This window comes from Nicotiana sylvestris, chromosome 4, assembly GCF_000393655.2.
Source record: "Nicotiana sylvestris chromosome 4, ASM39365v2, whole genome shotgun sequence".
Taxonomy (NCBI): Eukaryota; Viridiplantae; Streptophyta; class Magnoliopsida; order Solanales; family Solanaceae; genus Nicotiana; species Nicotiana sylvestris.
Window position 1 is genome coordinate 104,461,467 of NC_091060.1, and position 15,288 is coordinate 104,476,754.

The window sequence follows — 15,288 nt, forward strand, 5'->3', positions numbered from 1 at the left end:
TAATCAGGAATCCTAGCATACGCACGGACACTCGTTACCTCATACGTTGTGTAGCTCCCAAAACATATAGCACATAACAAATATACACCTACGGGGTAAGTTCCCCCTCTCAAGGTTAGATAGGAGATTTATCGTGCTCTGAAACCTGATAACCAACTCCAACGCCTCTCTAACTCCTCAAATCAATGCCAAAAGTCAAACCCTGGTCCACATACTCGAATTCCAAAAAAAATCAAAAATAAATTACCCGTAGCACCACAAATTTAAATATATAATTTATTCCCAATTCCATGTCCAATTTCGTGGTCAAAATCCAAAAATATAATTTTTAGGTTTTTTTCTAAAATCTCTCAATTTCTACAAAATTTCATGTTTAAATCCACATATAATCCATGTATTTATTTAACTCACAATAAGTGAAAATCACTTACCTTGCAATAGACAACAAAAATATCCCCTCAAAGAGCTCCCAAAATCGGCCAATCCAAGTGAAAAATGAGAGAAATAAGCTAAATCCCGTATTAAATTCATGTACTGCCCAAATCTTTTTTCTTCGCGATTGCGGAAGTTCCCTCGCGATTGCGAAGGCCAAACCAACCTTGTCCCAAAATTCCTTCAGCGCGAACGCGAGGTTCTCTTGTGATCGTGACGCACAGCCAGCCAAGCCTACACGAATGTGAGCCCAGCTCCGCGAACGCGAAGGCAAATCTTCCAGCATACAAAATTTCCTCTTCCGCAATTCTGAAACCCCTCACGTGATCGCCTAGAACAACTCCCCCAACTAGTCCATCCCCACAAGCCACATCGCGTTCGCGATTCCTACCACGTGAACATAGAAGAATCTACCACCTTCCGCGATCGCAACCCCTTTTACGTGATCGCGAAGAACAAAGTCTTCACCAGCTCCAACAAACCTTCACAATCGCGGTACCTCCTTCGCGATCGCGGAACACATGCCTGACACCAGAAACCAGCAATAGCCAAGCAATGAGAATTGATCTGAAACCATCCTGAATCACACCCGAAGCCCTCGGGACCCCGTCCAATCATATCAAAAATCCCCAATACCTTATTCAAACTTATACAAAGGCTCAAAATACCATGAATAACACCCAAACCACGAGGCGATGATCAACTTCTTTTAACTTTCAAACTTACAAACTTCATTGAATGTGTCCGAATCACACTTAGACATACCCGATCACGACCAAACTTCACGCACAAGTTCCAATCAACAAAATAAACCTATCTAATATACCGAAATACCGCCCAGAGTATGATAACACCAAAGCACACTCCAAGTCAAACTTAGTAGATTCCAAAATCTCTAAAATGCAAACTTTCGATAATAAGCGCTGAAACACTCCCCGACCATCCGATACTTAACCCGACCATAGTCCAAGTCCGAAATTACCTTATGAACCTATAGGAACCTTCAAATTCTGATTCCGAGGTCGTTTACTCAAAAGTCAACCTTGGTCAACTCTTCCAACTTAAAGCATCCAAATTGGGAATTATTCTTCCAAATTAACTTTGAACTTCTCAAATATCAAACCGCACGTGCAAGTCATAATACATATAGTGAAGCTTCTCAAGATACCAAACAACCGAACGACATGTTAAATATCAAAACGACCTGTCATGTCGTTATAATATGAACAAATCATATTACCAAGAACTAATTCCCAAAAACCTAATTCATAACTCATAATCATATCACCAATAATTGATTGCCAAAGAGGAAATTCAGGATTTGGTTTATAAAAGAGACAAATATAAAAGATAATGTTATATACAAAAAAGTACATATACATAGCGAGAGCAAGAGAGAGGGAAAAGAAGCTTACGACTCAAATTTGTCGAATTATCAATGGTGGAGCAATAAGTTGTTGTAAAATTAAGAAACTAGAATTGGAGATGGCATGGACAATTTTTTGATGGTAGGTCATTGAAAAATTTATGAGGATTGTCAATAATTTAGGGGATTAAATAGGGTAAAGAAGGAGAAATAATTAACAATAATACAATTTAAAGCATTCACGCAAAGTGACTGAATCTATATAATATTAGTATGTAAATATCAACTTACTAAATACTACATTGATAAATTAAATGTACATTAACTGTTTTCATAACTGTGCATTGAACCTAGAGAACATTAACATCAAAACTCTAACTTACTGAATTCTGAATTAATGAATTGAATATGCATTAACAACATGCATAACTCACATCAAACTTTCAACTCACTTAATAAAAAAGGTCAAACATTAAATGAGAAGGCAATTAGCATGTTGAATTGCAAGTTCAATTAAAACATATTTGGGACCCTTCCAAAACTAATTCACTACGTTTTTAAGTGGGTTTAAAATTAAGTTGATGCCCCAATTTTGCGATACATCGAACATTAACTTTATATTACATAGGATTAAAATTAAGAAAATGTGTGTTATGGTAAAGTATGAATGTGGAAATATATCTTATCTTAGGGTCAAAATAGCATAAGCCAGCCAGTTTTCGGACTGGTAATTGAAAAATATCCAATATTTGGAAAGTCAATGAAAAATCACCATTATTTATACATAGATAAAATCTGGACAAAAATGCCCTAACTGAAATACGAAAAGTTCCAGTATAATTTGCTGGATTATGGAGCTCATGCGTATAAACTTTCAGCATTTTATGTTAGAACTCCAACACATTATGCTGGAAACTCATTTGTAAAAAATTCGAACTCCAGCATATTAAGCTAGAATTTTTGTGAATTTTTAAGAGTCTTTTTGTTCAGATTTTAATCTTACATGAATAAGTAGTTAAATTTGGATTACTTTTAAACTTGTGGCTACTTTTCAATTAGTAGTTGTAAATCAAACTATTCCTGATTTTTTCCTATTTTAGGAGGACTTGGGAACTGTGCATGGGAAATATACTCGTGAAAAAAAGGAAGAGAATCTTACGAAAATATCCAAAATAAGCCCAAACTACCAATCTCTAGCTATTAATCACACACTTACCAAAACTAACCAAGCATATACAAAAATTAAAAATTAGATAAATAAGGATCTTGTTCTCCAAGAATCAAACTCAAATATCTCCTTCCATATTTTTAAGCGTGATCAATAATATTAGATGCAAAACAGAAAGGAATTTTCATAGATGCGGTAGCAAACAAGGTGATGAAACACAAGGAAAAAAAATATACAAGATTCAAATAATCTAAGCAAAAAGGAACATATTTCAATATGTATGGTTGAATTCATTGAAAACACTCAATATACAAAATTTGAGGAAGACTAGATGTGATTTGGACTTATTTGCTATCAAAATTCATAGTTAAATCGAGTTTTAAAAAATGTCTACAACACATGTATCTAAGATGTATCACGCATGTATCCCATACACATGTATACATGGATATACATGTGATACACATTTGATACACATATAATATACATGTAATACATAAATGATACACAGTGTGATATATATATATATATATATATATATATATATATATATATATATATATATATATATATTTCCATGTTTATCTTCTACTTCGAATTTTCAATTCAAACCACCTTAAAACTCTACCAAATCATCCCAAAATCAAGATTCAAACTCCTTAAGATGTATTCAATTTATTCCTACAATACCCGCTCAAATGAAAGCAAAAAGTTTGACCGTTTGTTGGTTACAAATAGCTAATTAGATGATATTAGTAACATTTGATTAATATTGTTAATATTTTATGAATTGGCTAACTTTGATACTAATTTGCTTATGATCTTGCATAATCTGTAGTTTCTCAAAAAGGATTGAGCCAGCCCAAGTCTAACTGTCTTCTTGATGGGTTGAGAAAAACAAAACCTAAACCCTTACAAATAAACCCAATGCTAGTTGAACCTACTTTCACCAAACACAAAACAACCTGCCCCTGTCACTCTTACACAGCGGAATATTAGCTCGCCACCTCGCCGAAATCTCTGCCAAGTCACAGAGCAAGGGCGGCTCCATAAAAGTAGTGGCTAAAGCCAAATTTTAATAAGAGGTTTAATACCTTTTTATTAGTAAATATACACACATATATGCAAAAAAAAAATAACCTTGCCTTTTTTTTCAATACTTGTTGTTTATAGTATATATTCTTAAATGACATATAAGTCCTTAACTTTACATAGTAATATTATTATTTATATTAAAAAGGGGTAATTTAAATTAATGAGATGTTAGACATGTATTTGCAATATGGTACCTTTGATATTGTTGTAAAAAATATATTTACTAATATGAAGATTTAAGTAGTTTAATTTGTAGTTTTAAAAATATTTTACTGTTAAAGAGTAGACATCTTTCTTTCCTTTTTATATTTTTTTGTACTTTTTTTTAAATTTTTTCTATAAATATTAATATTGTGTAACTTGAAATAAAATTATAAACTCCATTATTAAAAAATTTGGGGACATAAATCAAGGCTTTACTAGTCTCCTACTAGAGCCATTTGCCCACCCCTGATTTTCTGAATCAAATTTGTAGAGTCTCAATTAAGATAAGACAACAATGGTAAGAACATTAAAGGCAGTAAGTGTGTCATTCAGTTACCAAATGTGAATGAAGATGGTTGAACAATACGTTCATAGTGGGGCAGTAGTTTATAAATAATTGTTGATCATCAATGAGGGGCGACTCAACAAAACTGGTGGCCCAAAACTAAAATATATTAAAAAGAACCTGAAACTTCTTTTATAAAACCTACATGACTTTGATCTAGTGTTGAGAGCGCAACTCATGATGTATGAGTTAGGCGCACGTCATATGATATTGAATTCTTCCTTTAAGTGAAAATGGTAAAGGGGTGAGCCCATTATTCATCGGGGTTTGAACCCTTGCATCATTTGTCTCGTAGATTTCTTAATTAAAAAAGATGAGACACAAAATAACTTGTTTTCTAGTATATAGATAAATCAAATATGACAAAAAGGAATAGTTAATCTATAGAATTTGAGTTAAAATTAAAAAGTAAAATCGTGAGAAACATGAAAAAAGACTATACATAAAGAATGAAAAATAGAATTGTTGAGAAGGTAAATATATCATTTAATTCAGTGAGAAAAAAATTATCCTATTAACTCACTCAATCCTACTTTCATCAAATTTTAAAAATTATTAAGATTTTGAATTTTTTATTAAATATTATATAAATATAAATTATAAAGTATATGGAGTATTAAGAGGGTGTTTGGCTAAGCTTATAAGCACTTTTTGGCTTATCTATGCGTTTTGGTAAAATTAAAACTGCTTATAAGTTAAGTGCTTATGAGCCAAAAATAAGTCAAAAGTCATAAGTTGGTCTCCCAACATATCAAATTTCAGTTTTTAAGCACTTTAGATTTGACCAAAATATTTACTATTCTATCCCTAAAATATTTCTTTTTAAAATAAAATTCTTCGTATACTCAATTCTTCAGTTGTTTATTATTAATTTCAGCACTTTTATTCAAACACATAACTACTTATTTTTTAAATTAACTTCAGTATTTAAAAGTGCTTTTCTAACACCTAATGTTTATCCGCTACTTCACTAAGCCAAACGGACTCTAAATATAATAATATAGTAGTGCTTCTTATTAAGGGCCTCACTTGCCTTACTACCCTACAGCCGCCCTTGTCACAGAGTAATCGTCGTCCGGACTTGCGTTACCCTAGAGCCGCCCCTGTCACAGAGTAATCGTCGTCCGGTAGAAGATGAGGCCGATATTGATGAAGGGCCACGAAAGGCCATTGACGTTTCTGAAATACAACAGAGACGGGGATCTGCTCTTCTCTTGCGCTAAGGACCATACCCCTACCGTTTGGTTCGCCGATAACGGCGAGCGTCTCGGCACTTACCGTGGTCATAACGGCGCTGTTTGGTGTTGCGACGTTTCCAGTAATTACCCCTAACTGATTTATTTAACATTATATCTTGTTTTGTTTGCTTATTAGCTTTTTTCTAGTATAGGGCCTGTTTGGTTTAGATGTTTGATTGATTCTGATTATTTAGATGAGCGATTATCAGATTATTAAAGTTAGAAATCAATCGCCCTTAGGGATTTGATCTAGTGGCAAGAGCGCAACCCTGATGCCTGGGTTAAGTGCACGGGTTCGAACCCTGTTACAAAAAGCCTCTTATTTAAGAAGGGTAGAGGGCGCGTTGATTATCCACTGATTAGAAAAAAATAAGTTTGAAATCAATTAATTCCCTAGGGTATTACTTAATGGTTGAGGCTAGAAGTAACAACGGCGAGGTTTTATTCAGCTATAGAGGCTCAATTTACCTAGTGGATTAGTAAAGGTGAGAAAAAGGCATCACAGAAACCGCGGCATTCAAAAAAAATTAGTTATTAATCAATTTCGTTGACAAATAGTTGATTATCTCCTATTAAGTGATAATTAGTCTAATAACCAAGCATTGATTTTGGTCAGGTGAAAAAACCAAAGAACATTACCATTTCAAAAAAAAAAAACAAAGAACATTAAGGGCTTGTCCAGGTTGTAAAAGAAACTGAGATGATCATTGTTTGGTTCTCACATATTAAACTCACTTTTGGCTAAACCACTTAGATTTTTCTAATGAATGCGATTACTGTAGAGTTGAATATCCAATAATCATCCTGGGCTTGTCTTACTGATTTACTGCAAAACCAAGTTGCTTCAGTCGCTTAACTTTTGGAAGTCATTTATTTTCTTTTGTTTATGATGGTTTATTGTCCTCTTATCTTTTACTTCTTTCCTTACCCAAGTAGTCTTTTTTCTTAAAGAATATACAGCTTTCTTTCACAGATCTCTTTATTTCTCTACATTATTTTTCTTCATATTTTCTCAATCTAAATACACGGAATTTCTTAGTATTCTCTTTCTGTATTATATCCACTTTGGTCATTGAAAATTTAAAGTACTAAAATAGCTATAGCTCATTAGTTTTGTCAGTTTTTAACTTAAAGAGCTCAGAGGTTCAATACTTGCTGACATGTTTTCTTTTTCTCTCTAAAAAAGTTAATGAATATACAAAGTCACAGAACGAGAGAACAAATGAAACTTTTTTGTTTGTATTTGTGTGTGGTAAAGGTTTACTATACTATGGTAAAATGACTATCTGTGGTTGCTGACTTGTTGCTCGTTTGCTAAAGGGGATTCGGCCAGGCTAATAACAGGAAGCGCGGATCAGAGTGCAAAGCTGTGGGATGTCCAAACTGGTACCCAACTGTTCACATTCAACTTTGATTCCCCTGCTAGGTCTGTTGATTTTTCGGTTGGTGATAAGCTCGCAGTGATCACCACTGATCCTTTTATGGGACTGCCATCTGCTATCCATGTCAAACGCATCAGCAAAGATCCCAGTGACCGTAAGTTTCTGGAACTCTAAGGGTGATCTTCTGTTGTGTTATCTTGTTTAATCGCTGGGTTGTCTTTTTGATAAGTAATTGCAGGAATATATTTGTGATTGTATAGTATGTGTTATCTTTGTTTTCTCTTTTCTTTTTAATGAACTGAATTATTGTGAAAGCACTGAGCGAGCTGTTTTGCTATGAAGTTTCAGGTATCTTGTGCACAGGTATCATGTCTCCACTGTAGCCATTCTTAAGCCCATTGTGTTAACTTTTCAGAGATGTGAAGAGTGGACTCTTTTATGACCTTCAGTCAGAGCTGTACAGATGCATTTTCTATTTGATTATGACTATAAAGCACGGAGCTAATTTTAAATGACTTAGATATATTGTGAATAGTTTCTCAAGTCACCAATAAAGTAGCTATAATAGTTTTGCCGATTCTTAATTAGTTTATCGTGTTGTGTTATCATTGCCATCATTTATCAGGTGTTTTTCTATTTTTTCTTTTGTGCTGATATTTTGGTGGTTGAGATTGTTCCTGGTATGGCTGCAGTGGTTATTAATGTTGAAGAAAGCTTGTCATTATAAATTTCTGCATATGACTATGTGGTTATTCCTTACAAATATCAGCATATGACTAGTTGTTAAAATATGTCGATTTAATGTGCTATTCTATTTCTCACTGACTTGCCAACTCAGGCCACCCGGTTCTATATATGTCTGCCCTGACCCCTGTTCTCAAGCTGAAAACAGAGCGGAGACTTAACCTGCATAAGGTTCCCTCTTGGTACTGATTCTGCCATCAGTGACAGCAGTTTCAAACCCCAACTTCGATACTGGCACCTACTTTATCCATCAATACTTGCCAAAACCAATATTAATGCAGAAATCCCACCATTTCATTTATTCTCTGTGATCAGTGCAACCAGAATACTGGAATAAAACTATGTCCACTCATTATTTTCAAGTTTGGAGTACCTCTACCACTGGCCACTTAGTCCCGTTATCTACTATATGTTGGTTTTGGAGCATGATACAATTGGGTATGTAAAGTGAATTTATTGATGCATGTTGGAAGCTGATGATGTACAGAGCTACTCCCATACTTACTCCACAGAAAGCAGCTTAAAGAAACCAGATCAATTGTCCTGTTACAATTACTTCTCCTTTCAACTGTAGAGTTACTAGTGTTATTTCTGACTTAATAAATAATTTATTGGGGATATGGAACTTGGTGTGGGGTCTTGGGGAGGCAAAACAGATCACATTTATTCTCACTCGCCCCTTTTAAGTTCATTTTTGGATTTAAAAAAATTCCTCTAGTCAGTTTGTATTCCCTCTTTGTTTTCTATCCAATTCATTTATCATTAATATTTGACTAATTAGCTTTTCGTATTTTCCTTTATGCTACGTGAATCAGAACTTGAGAATTGATAACAATTGTCTTGTAAAGAAAGTTATCAAAAGCAAAAATGACCACCATAAAGACGTGTGCGGTTAATGCACAAGTGAATGAATATCAGGGTTTTCCTTCTATTCAATTAATACAAATGAGAAAGGATACGTATCATTAGGGAATGTTTGTTGTCAAGGGTTAAGCCAGATATGCTTCCAGAGTTGTCAACTCTATGATCTAATGCATTGATATGCTTTGGACTTCGAGATGACGATTTATACCTTTTATAGTTTTCTGCTGTTTCCCTGGTGGTTGCTCTCTTGCTGTGACCCACTTTATCTTCCATAATTTGGGCACTTCGTGACTTTCATCTCATGATCTTGACATTCACAGTATCTAATAAGTCATCTTCTTATTATTTTAGAGGTTGGCGAATCAGTGCTCACATTAAAGGGTCCCCAGGGAAGAATCAATAGAGCTGTGTGGGGACCCCTGAATAGAACAATCATAAGTGCCGGTGAAGATGCTGTAATACGTATCTGGGATGTTGAGGTACGTTGGTGCATTTCAGCATCATGGAAAAATATGCTGGCAATATGTGAAGTTCAAAAGATAATTTGTCTTATTACTCTAGATATTTTATTTAAATTTTTTGAACAGTTAGGTTCTTTGGTCAGGTAGGCCTGCTTTTGCTCTATTTACATTGCACTGCCTGCTTTTTTGTTTTGTTTTTCTTTTTTAAATTTTATTTAGTTTTGAGCCGAGGGTCTATCGGAAACAGCCTCTCCACCCCATCGGGTAGAGGTAAGGTCTGCGTACACACTACGCTCCCCAGACCCCACTTGTGGGACTATACTGGGTCGTTGTTGTTGTTGTTTTAAGATAGTTCTGGCTGTTTGTAAGCTATTGTAGTGGTCTGATGGTCTTTCAAAATCTGCAGACAGGAAAGATACTGAAGGAGTCTGACAAGGAAGTTGGTCATAAAAAGGGTATTACATCGCTACAAAAGTCAGTAGATGGTTCGCACTTCATTACTGGTTCCCTTGATAAATCTGCAAAGGTAGCTCCTTATAGCCCTTGGAAGTATGGCCAGTGTTTCATTCTAAGTTCTTGCAACTCACTGGCAATATACTTCCATTTTTTATTTTTAGCTTTGCACGCCCAAATTACACTTTGTTTCTTTCTTTTCATAGTTCCTCTTAGTTACTAATCTCTCTGCTGATTTTCCAGCTTTGGGACATCAGAACTTTAACTCTTATCAAGAACTATACAACTGAACGACCAGTGAATGCTGTCACAATGTCGCCGCTTCTTAATCATGTATGTATTGACACACTCCTTAACTAATACATTGAATGGTTCTACTGTACAAATATCTGTTGTCCCTATGTAGCGTGCTTTGTTGTGCGACGTGTTAAAATTTTCAAATATTCATGTAGTTATCCTGCATCTTTGAAGATAATGTCTGCCAATTGCAGCTCACTTTATGTTAATAGTCAGTGTTCTAAGTCTTTTATGGAGTCTTTTAAGCTCAAATACAATTTTTGGGTGGAGAGTTACAAGTCCACTATCACAAGAGAATGGATAATCTGTTTATCCTGCTGTAGATCTTTAATCCTGGATATTTCTCTTGTGATATCACTGATTAAAAAATACTCACAAAAAACAAAAATGGATGTCTCAATTTGCACCGGTTTGCTTTTGCTTGTCTAAAAATTTGGTACCATGTTTGTACAAGCAACAGTTTCTCCGATGGCTTCTGTAATATTTCTTAAAGTATCTTTCTAATCTAATGCTCCTCATTGTCTATAGGTGGTTTTGGGAGGTGGTCAGGATGCTTCAGCTGTCACAACTACTGATCACCGTGCTGGAAAGTTTGAGGCCAAATTCTATGACAAGGTAAGCAGAGATGCTCTTAGTGTTAGGAATGATCTCCCCCACCCCGATAAAGAGAAAAAGGAGAAAGGGTGAGTTTTATTCGGTTTCGTAACATTTCGGAGTGTTTGTAATTTCTATCTGGAAATGCATCAGATTCTTCAACAAGAGATAGGAGGCGTTAAAGGGCATTTTGGACCAATAAATGCTTTAGCTTTCAATCCTGACGGGAAAAGGTAACTGATCATTCCATGTTCTTGCATCTCATATGTGGATGTGCTCACGTACTTGTGCCCATTTTTTAAGTTGACTTGGAATCACGTGTTCTAGATTTTTAATGCAATACTTTTTCTAAAAATTGTGTTCTTGCCTTTTTCTTTATGGGGTTTTTAAGATATCTTTTCTCGTCTTCTCGGTTCTTTTTGTATTACTGCTACCTCCATATGCCAAAGATGAAGTTGTGCTTTTCAAGAATTAAGTTTAATAAGAATGATAGTGGTTCCTAATCAGTTTTTCTTTGAATCGCATGTATATGGAAAAGTAATGATGAATGAATAAAAAGGTTCCTGTTCAAGAAAAAGGGGGACTTTTCTTAGGACAGCTTGGAAATTTAGGCAACCATTTTTGGACTAGAAGAGTGAAATTTTTTGTTTCAATGTGCCAACTGCCTGTTGGTGCCAGTGTGGCAGTCCTTGATGATTCTCTTTATTTTCTCTCCTTGGACGAAGTAATGAGTTTTGGATCCTTTCAACTAAAAGGTGAAAAGAGGAAAAGAAAGACATCATATTTGATTGGAACTCACTTTTGTTAGGACCATGGTTCCTAATTTTATATTAGGTTAAAATTGAGTTAATTCAATTGTTTTTGCGATCATCTACTTTATATAAAAGCAGTTAGATTTGGATTTGTGTTTGCTTCCATGTTGTACTCTCTGTTCCCCTTTCTTATTTTGATCCTTTTTAATTTTCCTTGAAGTGCTTTTAAGATTTATTTTGATTGAAAAAAAGTTCAGATATTTGTCAGGGACCTTTGCAGTTTTGTTAGAGATTTGTATGTCAGTGTATGGTACTAAGTTTAGTGAATCTCTAGTTTAGACTACCTGTAATTTGTTTTACAAGAAAAATTATTTAGTATTCTAGTGAAATTGGCCTGAATAAAGCTGAACAAATAAAGAGAATTCATGTAATTGATTCTAACTAGTTTGAAATTGAGGTGTAACTGAAAGCACATATTAAGATAAGCTTACAGTAAGGCGAAATCTTGTGTTTGGTGGGGTTTGCAAATTTGATGCCTCCTGTCTTTTGGTAGGAGTTTTTGTATGGTAGGAGTATTATCAAGGAAACTCTAGTTGATGTTTGGTGACTGCATTGTGGTGGGGTTTTGAAAATCTGATGCCCCTGTTGCTATTGTTCGATGCTCGGAGTTTAAAATTTTCATGGTGTATAAATTACTGAGAACTTATGTTGGTGGATGTGTCGAACGGAGCTAAGTTGTCCATGTGATAACGCAGTGCGAATGGTTCTTAGGAACTCCAAAACTCAATCTTGTTTTCTCCAATGTTGGAGAGAGCACAATGGACATTGTTTCCATTAATATCTATTTGATCTTCAGCAAGTTGGTGAAGTGTAGTGCTGCATGAGAAAAGTAATGGAGCAAGTAGTTGTCTTTGGTATTTTTTTAGTTTTGGTTGGTTTGTCACGTCTTTTCTCAGCTGTGGACATTGATAACAAGCGGTGAGCTTGTGGCATCTCTCTTTCCTCACTTTGCAACTTTTAGTATCTCGTAGCTACATCATGCCTGGTGCAAGAATATAGGCTCAAGCATAGTGGACTAGAGTTCTTGACGTTAGCATTTTTTTTGTGCACAACACAAACATATATATCATTTCTCTTGTAGCTTCAAGCTCAACAAGTGCATGTGCGTACTTCTCTTCCATGATCACTAGTGGGTGTCCATCTTATGTTTGATTGGGGTGAGGAGATGATGGGTCGAAAGAGGTGAAGTGAGTGAAGAAGGGTAGAGGTGAAGGAAGTAAAAGATACATAGGAAGGCCATAAAAATGGATCTTTGTTTGATGTTGGACAGATCTTGAAAGAGGTTTCATGTTGTAAAAGAAACACATACACTAGAATATAGAACACTATGTGGGATGATACTGGGGGTATGTTGTTGTTTACACTAGAATCTAGTACAGAAACACAAATGTTTTTTGAGTTCAGAGTAGAACCTCTTTCAGCTTCCTTCCCCTTTTTTGGATAAGGAAAAAAGGATAGGAAAGTGAGGTACTATTCTGGTCCCGAAACGTGTCTGTCACTGTTTACCATCAATCAATTGCATCCTTGAGGATTACAACTTCAATTGGTTAATAAAAACTGAAGCTCAAAATGAGATAGGAGAACATACTACTGCGACCATTATTCTATTGTAGACATTTGAAATCTGCTATGAAAAGAACAATAAAATATGCAGACAGCTCCTTTGAACTTCCTCCTTTGCAGTTGCATCCTAAACCTTGTGGTAGGAAAAATGATATCTTGATGTCATTCTCAGAGGTTCATGTCATGGTCCAGCAAACATGTCTTTATTGTTGTCCTGATCTTATCTTTTATCTGATGTCCGCTAACGCCCCAATGTGTGCTATGCTGCTTTCCGCTTTCATTTTGTCATGTTAAAATGTGTTGTTTCTAATTACCTGTTATATCCTCGTTTACTTCTAGATGGTATAATGTTGATCAATTTCCATGTATTGAAGTATGTTTTAAGCCTTTGTGATGACCAGGTTAATTGATTCTTCCATCTTGAGTGTCATGTGAACTCCCTATTTCATTTTGCAGTTTCTCAAGTGGTGGTGAAGATGGATATGTGAGATTGCATCATTTTGACCATGATTACTTCAATATCAAGATTTAGATTTTGATAAGGTAGGTTTTGGGCAGTTGAGCTTTTTTGGTGTCCAGTAGAGAAGAATGGTGCTTATTGATGTTTCTCTGGAAACATCTTTTAGATTATGTCCAATGAATTTCTTGTATACTGTTATTGTTGCAAGCTATGTTTTTCAGGTTGGAGAAAATAACATTTTCTTTATGGATAAGTTAAGCAAACATATTTTTGTTGGGTTATTCGAGGGGCAATTTTTTCAAGGTTACACTTGCAACTACACAGCTAGGAGGGATCTGTTTATGAAAAATTTCAACCTCAGCAAAATGTCTGAGTTTGCATGATTTAGCTTTATCCCACACTTAACTAAATAGGAACTCTTTATGTAGCTTTTCTCTTCTTTTTCTGCTCCTTTGGTCTACAGCATTTGTTTAGGGTGTAACTTTTATTACTCTTCTCGAGGTCCCCTATTGTTGTGCTTGATATTTCAAAAGTTGGAGATGATGTCCCAAATTCCTTCCCGGTTTTAAGATACCGTTGCATCGATACTTTTCTGATGAATGGAGCATATCCATCTTTACTCTTTTATTTAAAAATTTGTTTTCTTTCATATTAAAGATCTTTCGTTGGTTATTTGTTTATTGTTATGATCATTAAGTCTGAGTAATATTGGAATATATATGAATAAAAGATTGCTGTGAATTTATGCAGCAAATAATGGTCATGTAACGGTGGAATTACTCACAAAAACGTGTTCGTGAATTATAGGTTTGTCCGTTGGTCAATTCTTGTTAAACATCTTGGCATCTACCAAATTATCATAGCTGCAAGCGACCAGACGAGACTGAATTTTTGTTTTAAGTGACCAGAGAAACCTGAAGAACAGAAACAAATAAGAATTGAAACCGAAAAATCTAATTATATGTTTTGATTGATTTTAAAACTGATATACTAGGAGCCTGTTTGAACATACACAATTTTTCCTTTTTTTCTAATTTTTTTTTTGAAAACAATGTTTGGTTATTCTATTCTTACCAATTTTTCCTCTTTCACTTAAAAATCTAAATTTGAAAAATTGGTCCTCACCACTTTTTCAATTGACAATGATAATTTGCTAGTTTTTAGTTTTACAAATTTACTCTATATTTTAAAAATTTTAAAGTGACCCATCAGTCTTTATCTTTGGCGACTAATGATGGAACATCAGTCCTAGTTGATACTTAAACTCTGCCTATTGAAAGTTTGATTATATGGTTATGAGAAATATATGGCTATGCTTGCTTTTGCACCTTCTCTGTGTGTTGGTAGAATTAGAAAATGTGATATTAATTTTGTATCTTCCGTGTATTGCAGTAAAGCAGAATATGATAACAATTAAACAATAGCATTTTGATTGTTTATTTCAAGTAAGATAATCGAATTGTGGTGGTTTTGATATTTTTTACAAATTGTGGGGTATAAATCATGTTTCATAGTTTTGAAAAAAAAAGACATCCAAATATGTTGCAAAAATTATAACCAAACACAACTTCATCTTCAATTCAAATTTTAGTGAAATTCTAAATTTAATTTTTTTTTTTGGAATTCATGTCCAAACGCCTACTAGGATTCGATTATTTTAAGGTAAAAACTCAAAATCCTAAGCTAACTCCTAACTTGAGGTTTATCTAGTCTAGCTCTCAATTCAAATCATTTCCCAATTTAATTGAAAAAGTCGTCCCACTCCAGCTATAACCGTGTACAACTTTTGAAAGCCCTTGTCACAAACTC

The 15,288-nt window shown here is 34.6% G+C and overlaps 1 protein-coding gene across 1 annotated transcript; it reads left to right on the plus strand.

The window, feature by feature from the left end:
• Window positions 1-5,631: 5,631 nt before the first annotated feature.
• Window positions 5,632-13,781, plus strand: LOC104227179 (eukaryotic translation initiation factor 3 subunit I-like). Its single transcript, XM_009779364.2, has 8 exons — window positions 5,632-5,929; window positions 7,170-7,385; window positions 9,191-9,318; window positions 9,707-9,826; window positions 9,997-10,086; window positions 10,579-10,665; window positions 10,798-10,877; window positions 13,476-13,781. Exons 1-8 carry the CDS (start codon window positions 5,746-5,748, stop codon window positions 13,549-13,551), a joined length of 981 nt encoding a protein of 326 aa, XP_009777666.1. The 5' UTR covers window positions 5,632-5,745; the 3' UTR covers window positions 13,552-13,781.
• Window positions 13,782-15,288: the final 1,507 nt, after the last annotated feature.

What these genes read in the sequence shown, in the direction of transcription:
- LOC104227179 (XM_009779364.2), top strand. Translation starts at nt 5,746, where the DNA reads ATGAGGCCGATATTGATGAAGGGCCACGAAAGGCCATTGACGTTTCTG. An exon ending in CAGCAAAGATCCCAGTGACC is followed by an intron (nt 7,386 to 9,190) that starts GTAAGTTTCTGG and finishes TTATTATTTTAG; the next exon opens with AGGTTGGCGAATCAGTGCTC. An exon ending in TACGTATCTGGGATGTTGAG is followed by an intron (nt 9,319 to 9,706) that starts GTACGTTGGTGC and finishes CAAAATCTGCAG; the next exon opens with ACAGGAAAGATACTGAAGGA.